Consider the following 15,787-nt stretch of genomic DNA (forward strand, 5'->3'; position numbering starts at 1 on the left):
CCCTTTTTTAGCCTGTTCATCATTCTCATCAATTATTTTGTCCATATAACATAGTAGTCTGTGCCAGTACTTACTTGTGCAATTCTTATACTTTTAACCTTTGAATATGAAAGTCAACAAGACTTATTTTTCACAGCTTCTTTGTGAGTTTCATTATGCTTATGTTTCTACCTAGATTCATAGTTGTAAAAGGTCACTTCTATTTGGAAAAAGAACCTTTGTACAACTATAAACTCTCACTGATATTGTGCAGACTATCAGTTTAGCCTTAAGTTATTTAAAGATGACCTAGAAAGCTGAAGTTGATTCATAATTTACTACAAAGTAAATATTATTATTGAATATTGATACTGCATATTTACGTTTCTAATATTTCTATGTTCCTCCAAGTACTGACAGAATATTCCATAAATAGTATGACTTATATTCAGGAGTGGCTTGTATTGTGTCCAATACAGTAGTTCAACTTTATTTTGGTTGTCTATTGACCTTCAAATTCAGCATCACACTGTTCAAAAAGAATCCAGGTTGAAGGTTTGAATGCGTTCATTGCTGTAAAATTAGACCAGAAGTTTCACAGATTTTTCAGTGGATCTTCTGCTGGGATCTGGCTGTGGTAACTTGTAGGCTTTTAACGTAGTCCTTCTTACTCAGGTTCCATTAAGTTTAATAAATAAGAATAACCACCAACACATTAAAATAATAAAATAAAACAATTTGGTAATGATGATAAAATGTGCTAACAGTTATATTAGGAACCATTCTAAATAAAAAATATGTCTATGTAAACTTCTTTATTTCAAGTGACAAACATTTGTCACTCCTGTGAAACTGACCACTTCTGCTGGGATACCCTACAAATGTCTGATCAAAATTTTGACTTTACAAATATTGAATAGTCTAGGATTGTACATGAAAGAGTGTAAAGAAGGTAAATGGAAATAGTTTCTTCAGTTAGAACAAGATGGAGTGGGGCATTGTAGGCTTATTTCTTCACATGGAGGCTACTTTCTTCTTGTGTTTCTACAGAACTGCAGGGCTCAAGTCGTCTGTGGCTGCATGAAGGTCTTTTGGAAGAGAAGAGGGGACATAACGGTCAGTGAAGAATGTCCTTGTAGCTTACTTGACAGAATTGCAGAATTTCTTCGCTGACAGGCAACAGTCTTCGTTCGAGTGCTGTTCTGGCCTACAAGTTCAGATGTCTTTCTTCCCCTACCTGCCTGACAAGCCCATGCGCTCGCTGCCCCAGGCTGCCATCGGCCTTGAGCAGTACCAGCAGTTCTCCCAGGTTGCACTCGCAGAGGGGCGTCGCCAGCAGAACCTCTGGCTGTGACGCACAGCGGTTGGGAATGCACAGTGCGTACTGAAGCACATTTGTATGCCTCAGCTGAAGCAACTGTACCATCAGGCGAGACACCTGTGCCCTGTGGACAGTGAATTTTTCTGAGATAATCAAATCAGTACTGTGGAATTCCTTGTTTAAAGTATCCACAGCTGACTGCTTAAAATGCAGTATTTATTTTATGAATAATGGCCCTAATGTATCCAAATATTGTGCATAAAATGTATGAAAGGAAGCTGAAAAGAGGAAAGCTGAGCATTTGCTGTAAGTATTTTAGCCCAATCTGGAATTGTGCAACCTGTACAAGAAAGTAGTACATTTTGCTTTGGATTGCCATGTGTTTAAAAGATCCTGAAAAGCTTTATATTCACAATGTTTCAGTCTTGATCACACTTTTCATGTGGGCAGGGTGTAATCTCTTGGTAAAGTTCAGTGCCACAAGGATGCCATCTGGATTGTTTTGCAATATAGAACCCATGGACACCTAGAATACACAGACATGTACTGCTGTCTCAGTAATGAGCAAGAAAGTGTAATTTGGAAGATATTTGGCACAGGCTGGTACAAGATAGATGAGGTTGACCAACAAAAAACATTTTTAGTATATCACCTTAACTGTCTGATGTTCGAAGAATTTTCTACAGAGCTTACAGTTAACAGTTTATCAGAGGATTAAAGCAACTGGCCTGTCTGGTAGTGGACAATGTGTCCTGCTTGTGGCAATGTGGAGTGGGCCTGTGTACTGTTATGTGAGCTGCATCAAGATTGAATTATGAGTGAGTAGAAGAATGGTTTCATCAAAGATGATATATTTAGTTTGGACTTACTGTTCATGAACAATGATGCCCGTCTCCATTGGATGTTACACTGACTGAGTTTCTTGTAGGTGAAGATTTCTGCTACATAGACCAGCCCATTTAACTCTACAGGCCCGATTCCCACAGTACATACCCAGTACATATTGCCGCTCATGAGCTACCTCCAAGGACTCTTTCAGACATGCATATTGCTTGCCTCTATAAACGGTATAAAACGCTAATAGTTTTCAAATCACATCCTAGAGAGTGCACCAGTTACATTTCAAACATACATGACAGTGTGAGCTAAGCACATCCTCTATTAATGGTTTCACTGCTGAAGAAGGTTCTACAGTTTTGTGACCTTTTTGTTGTACTGTATTGTATTTTATCAGCCATCTTCCATTATTTCTTATACAAGGTACAATAATATACAGAACAAGCTAGTGAGGAATAATATGCTGGGTATATGTTTTTGATGATATTATGGGTACATATTTTGTAGGTAAAAACCAGGAAACATGTTAGAATTATATAACGTCCTCTTTTCTTGAAGTTATTGTATAAATTATACACAATCACCAGCAAGGGTACAATTTATGTCAAGTGAATTCTTAAAATTATTGAGAAATTTTAAAGATCTACAAGTGAGGATTTCCTGTGAGCTATAAAGTCAGTTAACTATGTTTCATTTTGAGTTTAAAACTTGATAAAGTGTTTAGATACTTAATTTCTTGGGCAACCTCTTGTAAATATTTTTACAATAATGTAGTGTCCTCTTTGGGTGAGACAGGTTTTTACATGTTCAGAGTGAAGCTTTGTTTTTTCTCCTCTATTATTATCATGGATCTCTTCATTTCATTTTAACAGGTTTGGGTTTAATCTTAATACTTCTTAATGAATATAATATCTCACAAATATTATTGTACACTCACACTTCTCTGAACACATCCTTCTCCCTGCTTCTCATCAAAATCATGAAAACAAATCTCCAATCTCCTCACCTCATTTCTCATCTCCCTCACATTAACAGTTAGTCTCAGCATCCAATGGTGACTGGTGAGAACCACATCATCTTGTTTTCCTACTGCTAAACTGCTAATATCGTAGTGTTCCCACTCTGCCCTTGGCAAAGAGGTGAAGGACTGCCTTGACTAGGATTTATTCTTCTCTCTGGCATGCAGCAACCTGGGAGCAGGGAGCTACATTTCCTCACCTCCCCCCCCCCCCTTTTGAAAATGTCTGTTGTCACACAACAGCAATTATCTCACATATACTGATAATAAACCCAATAACTGTGGTGCACAAAAGACTTATTCCCTACGTTTCCCCCTGATAACCATATAATACAATACCTTACCTATGCTACAATTCAATCTAACCTCTTAATTACATTACAACATAACACAAAGAAAAGATTTCCATGACCTTAACCCACACACTGTTTCATGCACAGGTTGCACAACATCCTTGCCCTACCCTTTTTCTTACTTCTTTTCACCCTCTTCTTAGTGGTGGATGCTGCTACTTGTGCAATGAATCTTGAGTGCTGTAAAACTGATGTAGGCATCTGGTCTGAACTAACATTGTCTTGGTTGGCAACTGAATCTTGACACTGACTTATGATGTTGCGTCTTATTATTTGGTATGGTTCCTGGTACCTTGTAACAAACATTTTTGTTTTACCCTTTGGGGGATATGGGCTTGATACTATTACCCATTGCCTTAACATAAACTGCAATATTTTTTTCTGTGTTTCTTCTTACCAACTCTTGGTGTTTCAGGGCCTCGATGTTTGTGTTCTCACTAAGAACACAAGGAAACACATGGCTGTAAAACAGATACAGTTTATTGGGTCATGGAGTGACATCAGCAAGACTATAGTGATGGTGGGGTCACTATAAGACAACAACAAGAATACAGTGAATGTTGTTACACATCTCAAAAATATTAACAACTGAGGGCCTGGAAGCCTGGGCATGTCCTTGTAAAGAAGCTATCACCACCAGGTGTCATCAGGTGTCACTGGTGTAGTGCTGCACATGTGCTGTGGGCCAGGTGACAGCGATAGGTGAGTGAGCTGTGCACTGCCCTTGGTGGCCACCTTGGATAATTGTGGGTGCACCATTTGAATGTTGGTTTGTACTATGCTTGCCATAGTGGCTCAACTTTCATCTGCTGTGGGTGATAGGTGTAATAATTGGTGGGCTATTACACTTCTCCTTCCTTGTGAGGGAAAAGACCAGGCACCACTGTCAACAATGTTGTGATGGAAGAGGTGTCCATGGTGAGACTGAGGGCAGAGAACAAAGGTGTGTCTATCCTCATGGACTGGGGCATACAGGCAAAAGTTAGTGGGGTGAGGGCACCCACACCACCCATGGACCTCAAGATGAGTGATGGACAGGACCAGTGACAGGGGGGCAGGAGTCATCTGGACATTAGAGTCCACAAAGAGAGGCATCTTCATAGGCATTGATGATGACAGACTGGAGAGGACATACTCTGGAAATGGGACACTCACCTTCTACCCCACTGATGGCACCTACTCTGTGCAGTGGGAGGTGCCAGTACCTGCTACAGGAAAAAAAGCTTGCTGTCAGTGCTGCTGAACCCTGACTGCCTGGGTAAGTGGCCACAACACAGCGTTGATGACCCTCAATGCAGCCAGAGCCAATGAAGAACGAGGCTTCAGGTCCATGGCCTGAGGCAGGGCTCTGCACCCATTGTGGGATGCAACTGGATCTGCTGGCATGCCACAAGTTGATCTTTGATGTGAACTGTGAAGAGACTGTGACCATGCCAGCTGTGGACAGTGGCCAGATTTCAGTGACGGCACTGTCCAAAAACTCTGGCCCAGAGTAGTGTGCTGGGCATGAATGTCAACAAAACCATCACTGCTGGAGGTCGCTTGCCTGGCAACAAGACACTGAGCAGTGTTCATGGTTGATTGCCATGCGGGAGCTCAGCAGGACTCTTGGCCCCAACTAGCGTCATTCTGAAAGAGATTAGAAAGAAACTGAGAGCCTCCATGGCTAGGAAATGTACATACTTGCACATCTGTGTCTTAAACATTCAGACAGTGTGTTTCACCTTGTCATCCCACTGCAGGTGGAAAGGAAGTGCCACAACATGGCGAATGCCAAAGATTGCACCAAGAACTGGGGACCACTGTCTGGAACCAGGGTGCAAGGCAATCTTGTAAGGAGAATATCTTTGACAGGGCCTTAACAGCAACATCTGCTATCACAGTCAGACAACAAATGACATAAGGAGAACAAGAAAGAGCATCAGTTGCCAATATGCAGAAACTGATTAAAAAGGACCAGCAAAACCAACGTGGACTATTTCCCAAGGATGTGTAGGGGTCAACCACTGCGAAAAAATAGTGTGCAGCACTGCCTGCTGACCTGAACACTTGCGGCAGACTGCATCCAAGTGTTCTACCTCCTGATCAATGCCTCGCCAAAACACATGGCAATGCAGCAACAGTTTTGGGTGAAAATGCACCAGTGTACCTGATGTAATAAAGAGTTGCTGGAACCATGACACAGGGAGTAAGCCCTTCTGTTGAGAGGAGAATGACGCCAGCCTAGAGGGTGAGGTGATGGTGCACAAAAATTCCAAAGCTGGTCTGATGCTTGGCTTGGCAGATGGTCAGGTCACCTATCTTAGCAACAGTATGATGCACGTGCTCTGTCCTTTCATTAGTTTGCAGGTGCAGTAGATTAGGTCTTAATTTTCAAATCTGTAGCATATGACATAGTTGTTTCATAAAGTCCAACATGAAATTTGTCCTTTTGTTTATAATTACTATTTCAGGCATACTAAACTTGAGTAACCGTTTGTTGACCATGACTTGTGCCACTGTAGTTGCTTACTGATTTGGAGTGGTAATCATCTCCATGTATCATGAAAAGTGGTCAATAATCACTGAACTGAAATGTTTCCCCACTGGAGTATGTTTAAATGGGCCTAAGAGATCCATTCCTATCATTTCAAATGGTTTAGTTGCTTCTAGTAGCCTCTGTAAAGGTAGTTGCTTATGGTTCATGTCCACTCAATGTGCACACTGCACACATTTCTTTATCTGTTGGTCTACACTGTGCTTTCTCCCCTTCCACAGTATAATTCTGTTACATTCTGGTGCACTGCTCTATGACCTCCATGCCCGTGCACCTTGTGATTATGCATTTCCTTTTACACTTCTCCCTTGAAGTAAGTCAGTGTCACTGTGCAGATCCCCAAACTAGTTGACTTACATAACAGGTTATCACACAAGCTAACTGTGGCTGTGTCACAAACAGCCTGAAGTTGGCATCAGCATCTTGCACTGGTTGTCCTTCAGCAAGGCCATGACCTAATGCCTGAACTACTGTTATCTTCCTGCTTAAACAATATATATTCCCATGCTTCTTACCTAGGTAGAATTTCTTTCCATACAAATAGCATCTAAAATTTTTAACTTTGTGTATCAAGCTAACCATTTCTTTTTCTATCATAAAATTATTCCTTTCCACCTTATTCAGTTGTTACAAAGCAGAAGTCACAGGATGCTCCTCACAATGTACCACCTAACTTGAAAGACACTCTACTGTCTGACAGAAAGCAACACATGAGAGCACAAACTACTACTGATAGTCTGTGAAAATAAATTTTAGGCTCAATGTCAAACCTTTTTTAACTGTTAGAATGTGGCTTGGCACTCCTTTGTTCACTCATATTTCATACCTTCCTTCAATAGTTGTGTGAGTGGCTGTGCAACATTTGTGTATCCCTTGACAAATATCATATAATAACTGGCCAGCCCAAAACACAACTGCAATTCCTCCCTTGTCTTAGGAACCAGAAGTCCCATACTTCTAGTACCAATATCAGGTCCATCTTTACTTTGTCTTCACAATTTATGCGCTCCAAGTATCCAGCTTCCTCCTAGGCACACTGACATTAATCCATGCTCAACATAAGATCTGCAGCATACAACCTTTTAAAAACCTCTCTCAACTGTCGTGTATGCTCCCTCATATCCCTCGAGGACACAATTGTATCCTGAAGGTACAGCAAACATTGGCGAGGTTTCAACCCCCTTAGTACTCTATCCAACAACTGCTGAAATGTTGCTAGTAATTTTTAATTGAATTGTCATCCTCCGGTATTGGAAATGATGCCAGGGGACCAAGAACATTGTCTTTATCCAGTCCTTTGGAACCATCTCTGACTGATGGTAGGCATTCCTTTAACCATGATCGAGGCGTACCAGTACTGTCCCAAGTTATCAAAGGCCTGCATGACACGGGGTATTGAGTACACATTTTTTGTCATTTTACTATTAACATTTTGACAGTCACAGCAGAATCTGTATTTTTTGGAGCTGTCTGCTACTTCTTGGGCACAAGCATGATGGCAGTCCACATGGACAGTGCTCTCCTCCATTATTCCAGCAGCTAGCTGCTGGTTAATTAAATCCTCCGTAACTGACGGTAAATGCTGAGGTACATGATATGGTTTCTATTATAACAGTGCTTCATTCTCTACTGCAAGAAAAAAATAGATCCTTAGACTACTCACCATGTAGCAGAGAATCGGATTTGCAGATAGCAACAACAAGAAGTCTGTCACAAAATAAGCTTTCAGACAACAGGGCTTTTGACAAAAATATATAACAGACACTTACACACACTCACACAAATTCAACACACACACACACATGACTACAGTCTCTGGCAGCTGAAGCAATGAGCAGCAGCAGCAATGCGTGATGGGAGAAGTAACTGGGTGGGGATAAGGAGGGGACTGGGGTGGGGAGGGGAAGGGATAGGAGGGTAGGGCGGGGGCACAGTGATGTGCTGCTGGGGAGTGTGTAGGGACGATGTGGAGAGGAGGTAGGGCAGCTAGGTGCAGTTGGGAGGTTAGACGGGCCGTGGGGGAGAGGTGGGTCACACAGGGGGTAGAGGAAAAGGGGAGATATAAGAAGACTGTGTGCTTTGGTGGAACAGAGGGCTATGTAGTGCTGTAATGTGAACAGGGAAGGAGCTAGGTGGGTGAGGACAATGATTAATGAAGGTTGAGGCCATGAGCTTCCCCCCATGAACCATGGACTTTGCCGTTGGTCGGGAGGCTTGCGTGCCTCAACGATACAGATAGCCGTACCGTAGGTGCAACCACAACGGAGGGGTATCTGTTGAGAGGCCAGACAAACCTGTGGTTCCTGAAGAGGGGCAGCAGCCTTTTCAGTAGTTGCAGGGGCCACAGTCTGGATGATTGACTGATCTGGCCTTGTAACACTAACCAAAACTGCCTTGCTGTGCTGGTACTGTGAACGGCTGAAAGCAAGGGGAAACTACAGCCGTAATTTTTCCCGAGGGCATGCAGCTTTACTGTATGGTTAAATGATGATGACATCCTCTTGGCTAAAATGTTCCGAAGGTAAAATAGTCCCCCATTTGGATCTCCGGGCGGGGTCTACTCAGACGGACGTCATTATCAGGAGAAAGAAAACTGGTGTTCTATGGATCGGAGTGTGGAATGTCAGATCCCTTAATCAGGCAGGTAGGTTAGAAAATTTAAAAAGGGAAATGGATAGGTTAAAGTTAGATATAGTGGGAATTAGTGAAGTTCGGTGGCAGGAGGAACAAGACTTCTGGTCAGGTGAATACAGGGTTATAAGTACAAAATCAAATAGGGGCAATGCAGGAGTAGGTTTAATAATGAATACAAAAATAGGAGTGCGGGTAAGCTACTACAAACAGCATAGTGAATGTATTATAGTGGCCAAGATAGACACGAAGCCCATGCCTACTACAGTAGTCCAAGTTTATATGCCAACTAGCTCTGCAGATGACGAAGAAATTGATGAAATGTATGATGAAATAAAAGAAATTATTCAGGTAGTGAAGGGAGATGAAAATTTGATAGTAATGGGTGACTGGAATTCGAGAGTAGGAAAAGGGAGAGAAGGAGATATAGTAGGTGAATATGAATTGGGGGTAAGAAATGAAAGAGGAAGCCGCCTGGTAGAGTTTTGCACAGAGCGTAACTTAATCATAGCTAACACTTGGTTCAAGAATCATAAAAGAAGGTTGTATACATTGAAGAATCCTGGAGATACTGAAAGGTATCAGATAGATTATATAATGGTAAGACAGAGATTTAGGAACCAGGTTTTAAATTGTAAGACATTTCCAGGGGCAGATGTGGACTCTGACCACAATCTATTGGTTATGAACTGTAGATTAAAACTGAAGAAATTGCAAAAAGGTGTGAATTTAAGGAGATGGGACCTGGATAAACTGACCAAACCAGAGGTTGTACAGAGTTTCAGGGAGAGTATAAGGGAGCAATTGACAGGAATGGGGGAAAGAAATACAGTAGGAGACGAATGGGTAGCTCTGAGGGATGAAGTAGTGAAGGCAGCAGAGGATCAAGTAGGTAAAAAGACGAGGGCTAGTAGAAATCCTTGGGTAACAGAAGAAATATTGAATTTAATAGATGAAAGGAGAAAATATAAAAATCTAGTAAATGAAGCAGGCAAAAGGGAATACAAACATCTCAAAAATGAGATTGACAGGAAGTGCAAAATGGCTAAGCAGGAATGGCTAGAGGACAAATGTAAGGATGTAGAGGCTTATCTCACTAGGGGTAAGATAGATACTGCCTACAGGAAAATTAAAGAGACCTTTGGAGAAAAGAGAGCCACTTGTATGAATATCAAGAGCTCAGATGGAAACCCAGTTCTAAGCAAAGAAGGGAAAGCAGAAAGATGGAAGGAGTATACAGAGGGCCTATACAAGGGCGATGTACTTGAGGGCAATATTATGGAAATGGAAGAGGATGTATATGAAGATGAAATGGGAGATACGATACTGCGTGAAGAGTTTGACAGAGCACTGAAAGACCTGAGTCAAAACAAGGCCCCGGGAGTAGACAAAATTCCATTAGAACTACTGACAGCCTTGGGAGAGCCAGTCCTGACAAAACTCTACCGTCTGGTGAGTAAGGTGTATGAGACAGGTGAAATACCCTCAGACTTCAAGAAGAATATAATAATTCCAATCCCAAAGAAAGCAGGTGTTGACAGATGTGAAAATTACCGAACTATCAGTTTAATAAGTCACAGCTGCAAAATATTAACGCGAATTATTTACAGATGAATGGAAAAATTGGTAGAAGCCGACCTCGGGGAACATCAGTTTGGATTCCGTAGAAATGTTGGAACACGTGAGGCAATACTGACCCTACGACTTATCTTAGAAGCTAGATTAAGGAAAGGCAAACGTACGTTTCTAGCATTTGTAGACTTAGAGAAAGCTTTTGACAATGTTGACTGGAATACTCTCTTTCAAATTCTAAAGGTGGCAGGGGTAAAATACAGGGAGCGAAAGGCTATTTACAATTTGTACAGAAACCAGATGGCAGTTATAAGAGTCGAGGGGCACAAAAAGGAAGCCGTGGTTGGGAAGGGAGTGAGACAGGGTTGTAGCCTATCCCCATTGTTATTCAATCTGTATATTGAGCAAGCAGTAAAGGACACAATAGAAAAATTTGGAGTAGGTATTAAAATCCAGGGAGAAGAAATAAAAGATTTGAGGTTTGCCGATGACATTATAATTCTGTCAGAGACAGCAAAGGACATGGAAGAGCAGTTGAACGGAATGGATAGTATCTTGAAAGGAGGATATAAGATGAACATCAACAAAAGCAAAACAAGGATAATGGAATGTAGTTGAATTATGTCGGGTGATGCTGAGGGAATTAGATTAGGAAATGAGACACTTAAAGTAGTAAAGGAGTTTTGCTATTTGGGAGCAAAATAACTGATGATGGTCGAAGTAGAGAGGATATAAAATGTAGACTGGCAATGGCAAGGAAAGCATTTCTGAAGAAGAGAAATTTGTTAACATTGAGTATAGATTTAAGTGTCAGGAAGTCGTTTCTGAAAGTATTTGTATGGAGTGTAGCCATGTATGGAAGTGAAGCATGGACAATAAATAGTTTAGACAAGAAGAGAATAGAAGCTTTCAAAATGTGGTGCTACAGAAGAATGCTGAAGATTAGATGGGTAGATCACATAACTAATGAGGAAGTATTGGATAGGATTGGGGAGAAGAGAAGTTTGTGGCACAACTTGACTAGGAGAAGGGATCGGTTGGTAGGACATGTCCTGGGGCATCAAAGGATCACAAATTTAGCATTGGAGGGCAGTGTGGAGGGTAAGAATCGTAGAGGGAGACCAAGAGATGAATACACTAAACATATTCAGAAGGATGTAGGTTGCAGTAGGTACTGGGAGATGAAAGAGTTTGCACAGGATAGAGTAGCATGGAGAGCCGCATCAAACCAGTTTCAGGACTGAAGACCACAACAACAACAATGAGGCCATGAGGGTCATGGGAATGTAGGCTATTTTGCCGGGCCCCATTCCAGAAATCTAGCAGGATCTCCAGTCTCTCCTCCGATCCTTAGGCCCATCACAGAACCTCTCCCCAGAATCCATCTCCCTCCTCACTCCTACCAATCCCTGCACTCCTACCTTCTACGTGCTTCCTGAAGTCCATAAACCCAACCACCGACAATGCACCATTGTGGCCAGTTACTGTGCCCTCACAGAGAGAATCTCTGCTCTCGTATACCAACACTTTCAGCCTATTACCCATAACCTACCTTCCTATATAAAACATAACAACCATTTCCTCCACTGATTCTCCACAGTTGCTGTCCATTTACCACAAGGTGCACCCTGCTTGTCACTGCAGATACCACCTCCATTTACACTAACATCCCTAATGCCCATGGCCTACTGTTGTTGAACACTTCCTTTCCCAATGCTTGACAGATTCCAAACAAACAACCAGTTATATCCTCACCCACAATTGCTTCTCCTTTGAAGGCATTACCTACAAACAAATCCTGGGTATGGCTACGGACACTCTCATGGCACCACCCGAGGCCAACTCATTTGTGGATCATCTAGAGAAATCCTTCCTAAACACCTGGAATCCTAAACCCCTCACCTGGTTCAGATTCACTGGTGACATCTTTGTGATCTGGATCATGGGTGAGGACACATTTCTCCAGAACCTTAACAGCTTCTCCTCCATTCACTTCACCTGGTGCTACTCAGCCCAACAAGCACCTTCCTAGATGTTGACCACCACCTCAAAGATGGCTTCATTAGCACCTCTGTCTATATGAAATCTGCTCACCAGCAGCAGTACCTCCATTTCGACAGCTGCCACCCATTCCATACCAGGAAGACCCTTCTATACAGCCTAGCCACCTATGGTCATTGCATTCACAGTCACAAGCAATCCATCTCGAAATATACCAAGCATCTCACTGAGACCTTTACAGACTGTAATTATCATCCCAAACTTGTACAAAAACAAATCTCCCATGCCTTATCTTTCCAATCACCCATCATCCCCCAAAGTCTCACCGTCTGGCCACAGAGGAGCATTCCCGTTGTAACTCTATACCAACCAGGACTGAAGCATCTGAATTACATTCTCTGCCAGGGTTTTGACTACCTCTCCTTGTGCCCTGAAATGAGAAATCTACTGCCCACTATCCTTGCCACCTCTCCCACAGTGGTATTCCGTCATCCACCGAATCTACACAATATACTCATCCACTGCTATACAACCCCTACTCCCAACCGCTTACCTTGTCGCTCATATCCCTGTAATAGACCTAGATGCAAAACCTTTCCCATACATCCTCCCACCATCACCTACTCCAGTCTGGTCACAAACATCACCTGCCCCATCAAAGTCAGGGCTACCTGTGAAACCAGTCACGTGATCTACAAGCTAAGCTGCAACCACTGTGCTGCATTCTGTATGGGCATGACAACCAGTAAGCTGTCTGACCACATGAATGGCCACTGACAAATTGTGGCCAAGAAACAACTGGACCACCCTATTGCTTAGCACACTGCACAGTATGAAATTCTTCATTTCAATGACTGCTTCATAGCCTGTGCCATATGGATCCTTCCCACCAACACCAGATTTCTGAATTGTGCAAACAGGAACTATCCCTGCAACATAGTCTACATTCCTGTAACCTTCATGGCCTCAACCTTCATTATTCATTGTCCTCACCCACATAGCTCTTTCCCTGTTCACATTACAGCACTACACAGCCCTCTATTCCACCAAAGCACACAGTCTTCTTATATCTCCCCTTTTCCTCTACCCCCTGTGTGCCCCACTCCTCCCCTGCCCCCTGCCTAACCTCCCAACTGCACCTAGCTGCCCTACCTCCTCCCCACATCATCCCTGCACACTCCCCAGCAGCACATCACTGTGCCCCACCCCTACCCTCGTATCCCTTGCCCTCCCCACCCCAGCTCCTCCTTATCCCCACCCAGTTGCTTTTCCCAACACGCATTGCTGCTGCTGCTCATTACCTCAGGTGCCAGAGACTGTAGTCGTGTGTGTGTGTGTGTGTGTGTGTGTGTGTGTGTGTGTGTGTGTGTGTGTCATCTATTTTGACAAATGCCTTGTTGGCTGAAAGTTTATTTTGTGACAGTCTTTTTGTTGTGTCTACCTGTGACTCAGCATGACCGCTATATGGTGACTAGCAACTATCCTTTTCATAATATTGTTTCATTACATCCTGGATTTTCCATCTTTTAATAAATCCTTAAACTCTATGAGCAACCTTTTCTGTTCCTTTAATATCCTGTACCTTCCTATGTAAGGCATTTTTGCAATGGTTTGTGTCTGATCATGGTTGACATTTGATGTGTCCCAATCGTCCTCCTCTAGGATGTCTAGTAATGGTCAGCTTGCAAGCTTTACCTCATTATGTAAATTCATGGGTACTGCATTTCTGCCAACTGTCTCCTGTATGCATACAATGCTTCTTTTGACAAAACAACATGATGTGTTCAGTACATCATTCTCCTCTAGTGGCTCTATTACACACAGCATATCAACAGGCAGCTCCAGTCCTACATTCACCTGAAGCTACTTTCTGGTGCCTCCTGGAAAAGTACCATGTGAGTCAAGTCTTCATGTTTTTGTTCACAGTTTAACTGGTTCTCTTGTTATGACAGATGAACCTTGTTTCACTACTTCACTAGTGACAGTCTTCCCTACTTGGAATGTTGTCACACTAAGTTCCACTGTATGTCACCAAAGGTCAGTGTTGGTGGGATGTTCTACCAGAAAGTCTAATCCTAGGATCATACAGTAACAATCACTTACATGAGGCACTACTTCTACACACTGCATAAATTAAACTACACCAACCTGAAAGTTTAGTATCACTGAATCTAATGATTTAACATCACTGTCTCCCAGACTACACAACCTACAGTGTGGTGGGTTCAACTTCTTTTGGACTACAAGGTCCACATTTGTCACTGACACAGCACCCCTGTGCCCAAAAGAAAATTTATGTTTTCTGCCTCCCACAATGCCCACTATACCACATTCTGCCCCTGCATACATATCTGTAGGAACAAAATTTAATGGGAACACTGCTCGGCAGATTTGGGTTTGCTTTTGTATTTAACATCTACCCCTTTCCCCCATCTATATCTAAATCCACATCTACATCTACATCATCTACATCTACATCTGCATCAATACTCTACAAACCACCATGAAGTGCATGGCAGAGGGAGCATCCCAGTGTACCAGTCATTAGGGTTTCTTCCTGTTTCATTCACATTTGGAGCATGGGAAGAATGATGTTTGAATGCCTATGTGCATACTGTAATTATTCTAATCTTATCCTAACAATCCCTGTGCAAGTGATGTTCCCAGAATCATCATTTAAAGCTGGTTCTTGAAACTTTTTTGGGAGAGTTTATGTCCATATTCAAGAGTCTGCCAGTTCAGTTCCTTCAATATTTCTGCAAAACTCTCCCATGGATCAAACAAACCTGTGACCATTCATGCTGCCCTTCTTCACATACGAGGGTAATCCCAAACGTAAGGTCTCCTATTTTTTTTATAAGTACATAGACCTGTTTATTTCTACATTGGTTTATATCAGTTTACAGCTTGAACATTTAGCTATTTTTTGACATAATAACCATATCTGTGATGTATTTTTGTAGATTCTGTGGCAGTTTTTGTATGCCATGTCTTACCACCTCAATGCTATGCTGCTCAGAAAGTTATGAACCTCTTCTTTCACCTCGTCGTTAGAGCTGAATCGCTTTCCGGCCAAATGTTCTTTTAACCTAGGGAACAGGTGATAGTCACTGAGCTCCAAGTCAGGACTATAGGGTGGGTGGGTGATTATGTTCCACTGAAACTGTTGCAGGAGAGCAACGGTTTGCCGAGTGATCTGTGGGCGAGCGTTGTCATGGAGAATATGTATGCTCTTGCTCAACATTCCTCTTCTCTGGTTCTGAATTGCCCATTTGAGATTTTTCAGAGTCTCACAGTACCTGTCAGTGTTAATTGTGGTCCCAGTGATTCAGCTCCGACGATGAGGTGAAAGAAGAAGTTCATAACTTTCTGAACAGCATGGTGGTGAGCTGGTATGTCATGGGTTTACAAAAACTGTCACAGCGTCTACAAAAATGCATCGACAGAAATGGTGATTATGTCAAAAAAATAGCTAAATGTTCAAGCTGTAAACTGATGTAAACGATTGTAGAAATAAACAGGTCTATGTACCTATAAAA

At 42.3% G+C, this 15,787-nt stretch overlaps 1 protein-coding gene across 1 annotated transcript in view; it reads right to left on the reverse strand.

The window, feature by feature from the left end:
• The window catches only part of LOC126484051 (serine/threonine-protein kinase/endoribonuclease IRE2-like), a 99,921-nt gene that overhangs the window by 36,378 nt on the left and 47,756 nt on the right, over positions 1-15,787 (reverse strand). The window contains exon 5 of the mRNA XM_050107439.1: positions 1,217-1,424. Within this exon, the coding sequence (XP_049963396.1) occupies positions 1,217-1,424 (208 nt within the window). The remainder of the gene's footprint in view (positions 1-1,216; positions 1,425-15,787) is intronic.

The sequence above is a fragment of the Schistocerca serialis genome, chromosome 1 (genome assembly GCF_023864345.2).
Source record: "Schistocerca serialis cubense isolate TAMUIC-IGC-003099 chromosome 1, iqSchSeri2.2, whole genome shotgun sequence".
Classification (NCBI taxonomy): domain Eukaryota; kingdom Metazoa; phylum Arthropoda; class Insecta; order Orthoptera; family Acrididae; genus Schistocerca; species Schistocerca serialis.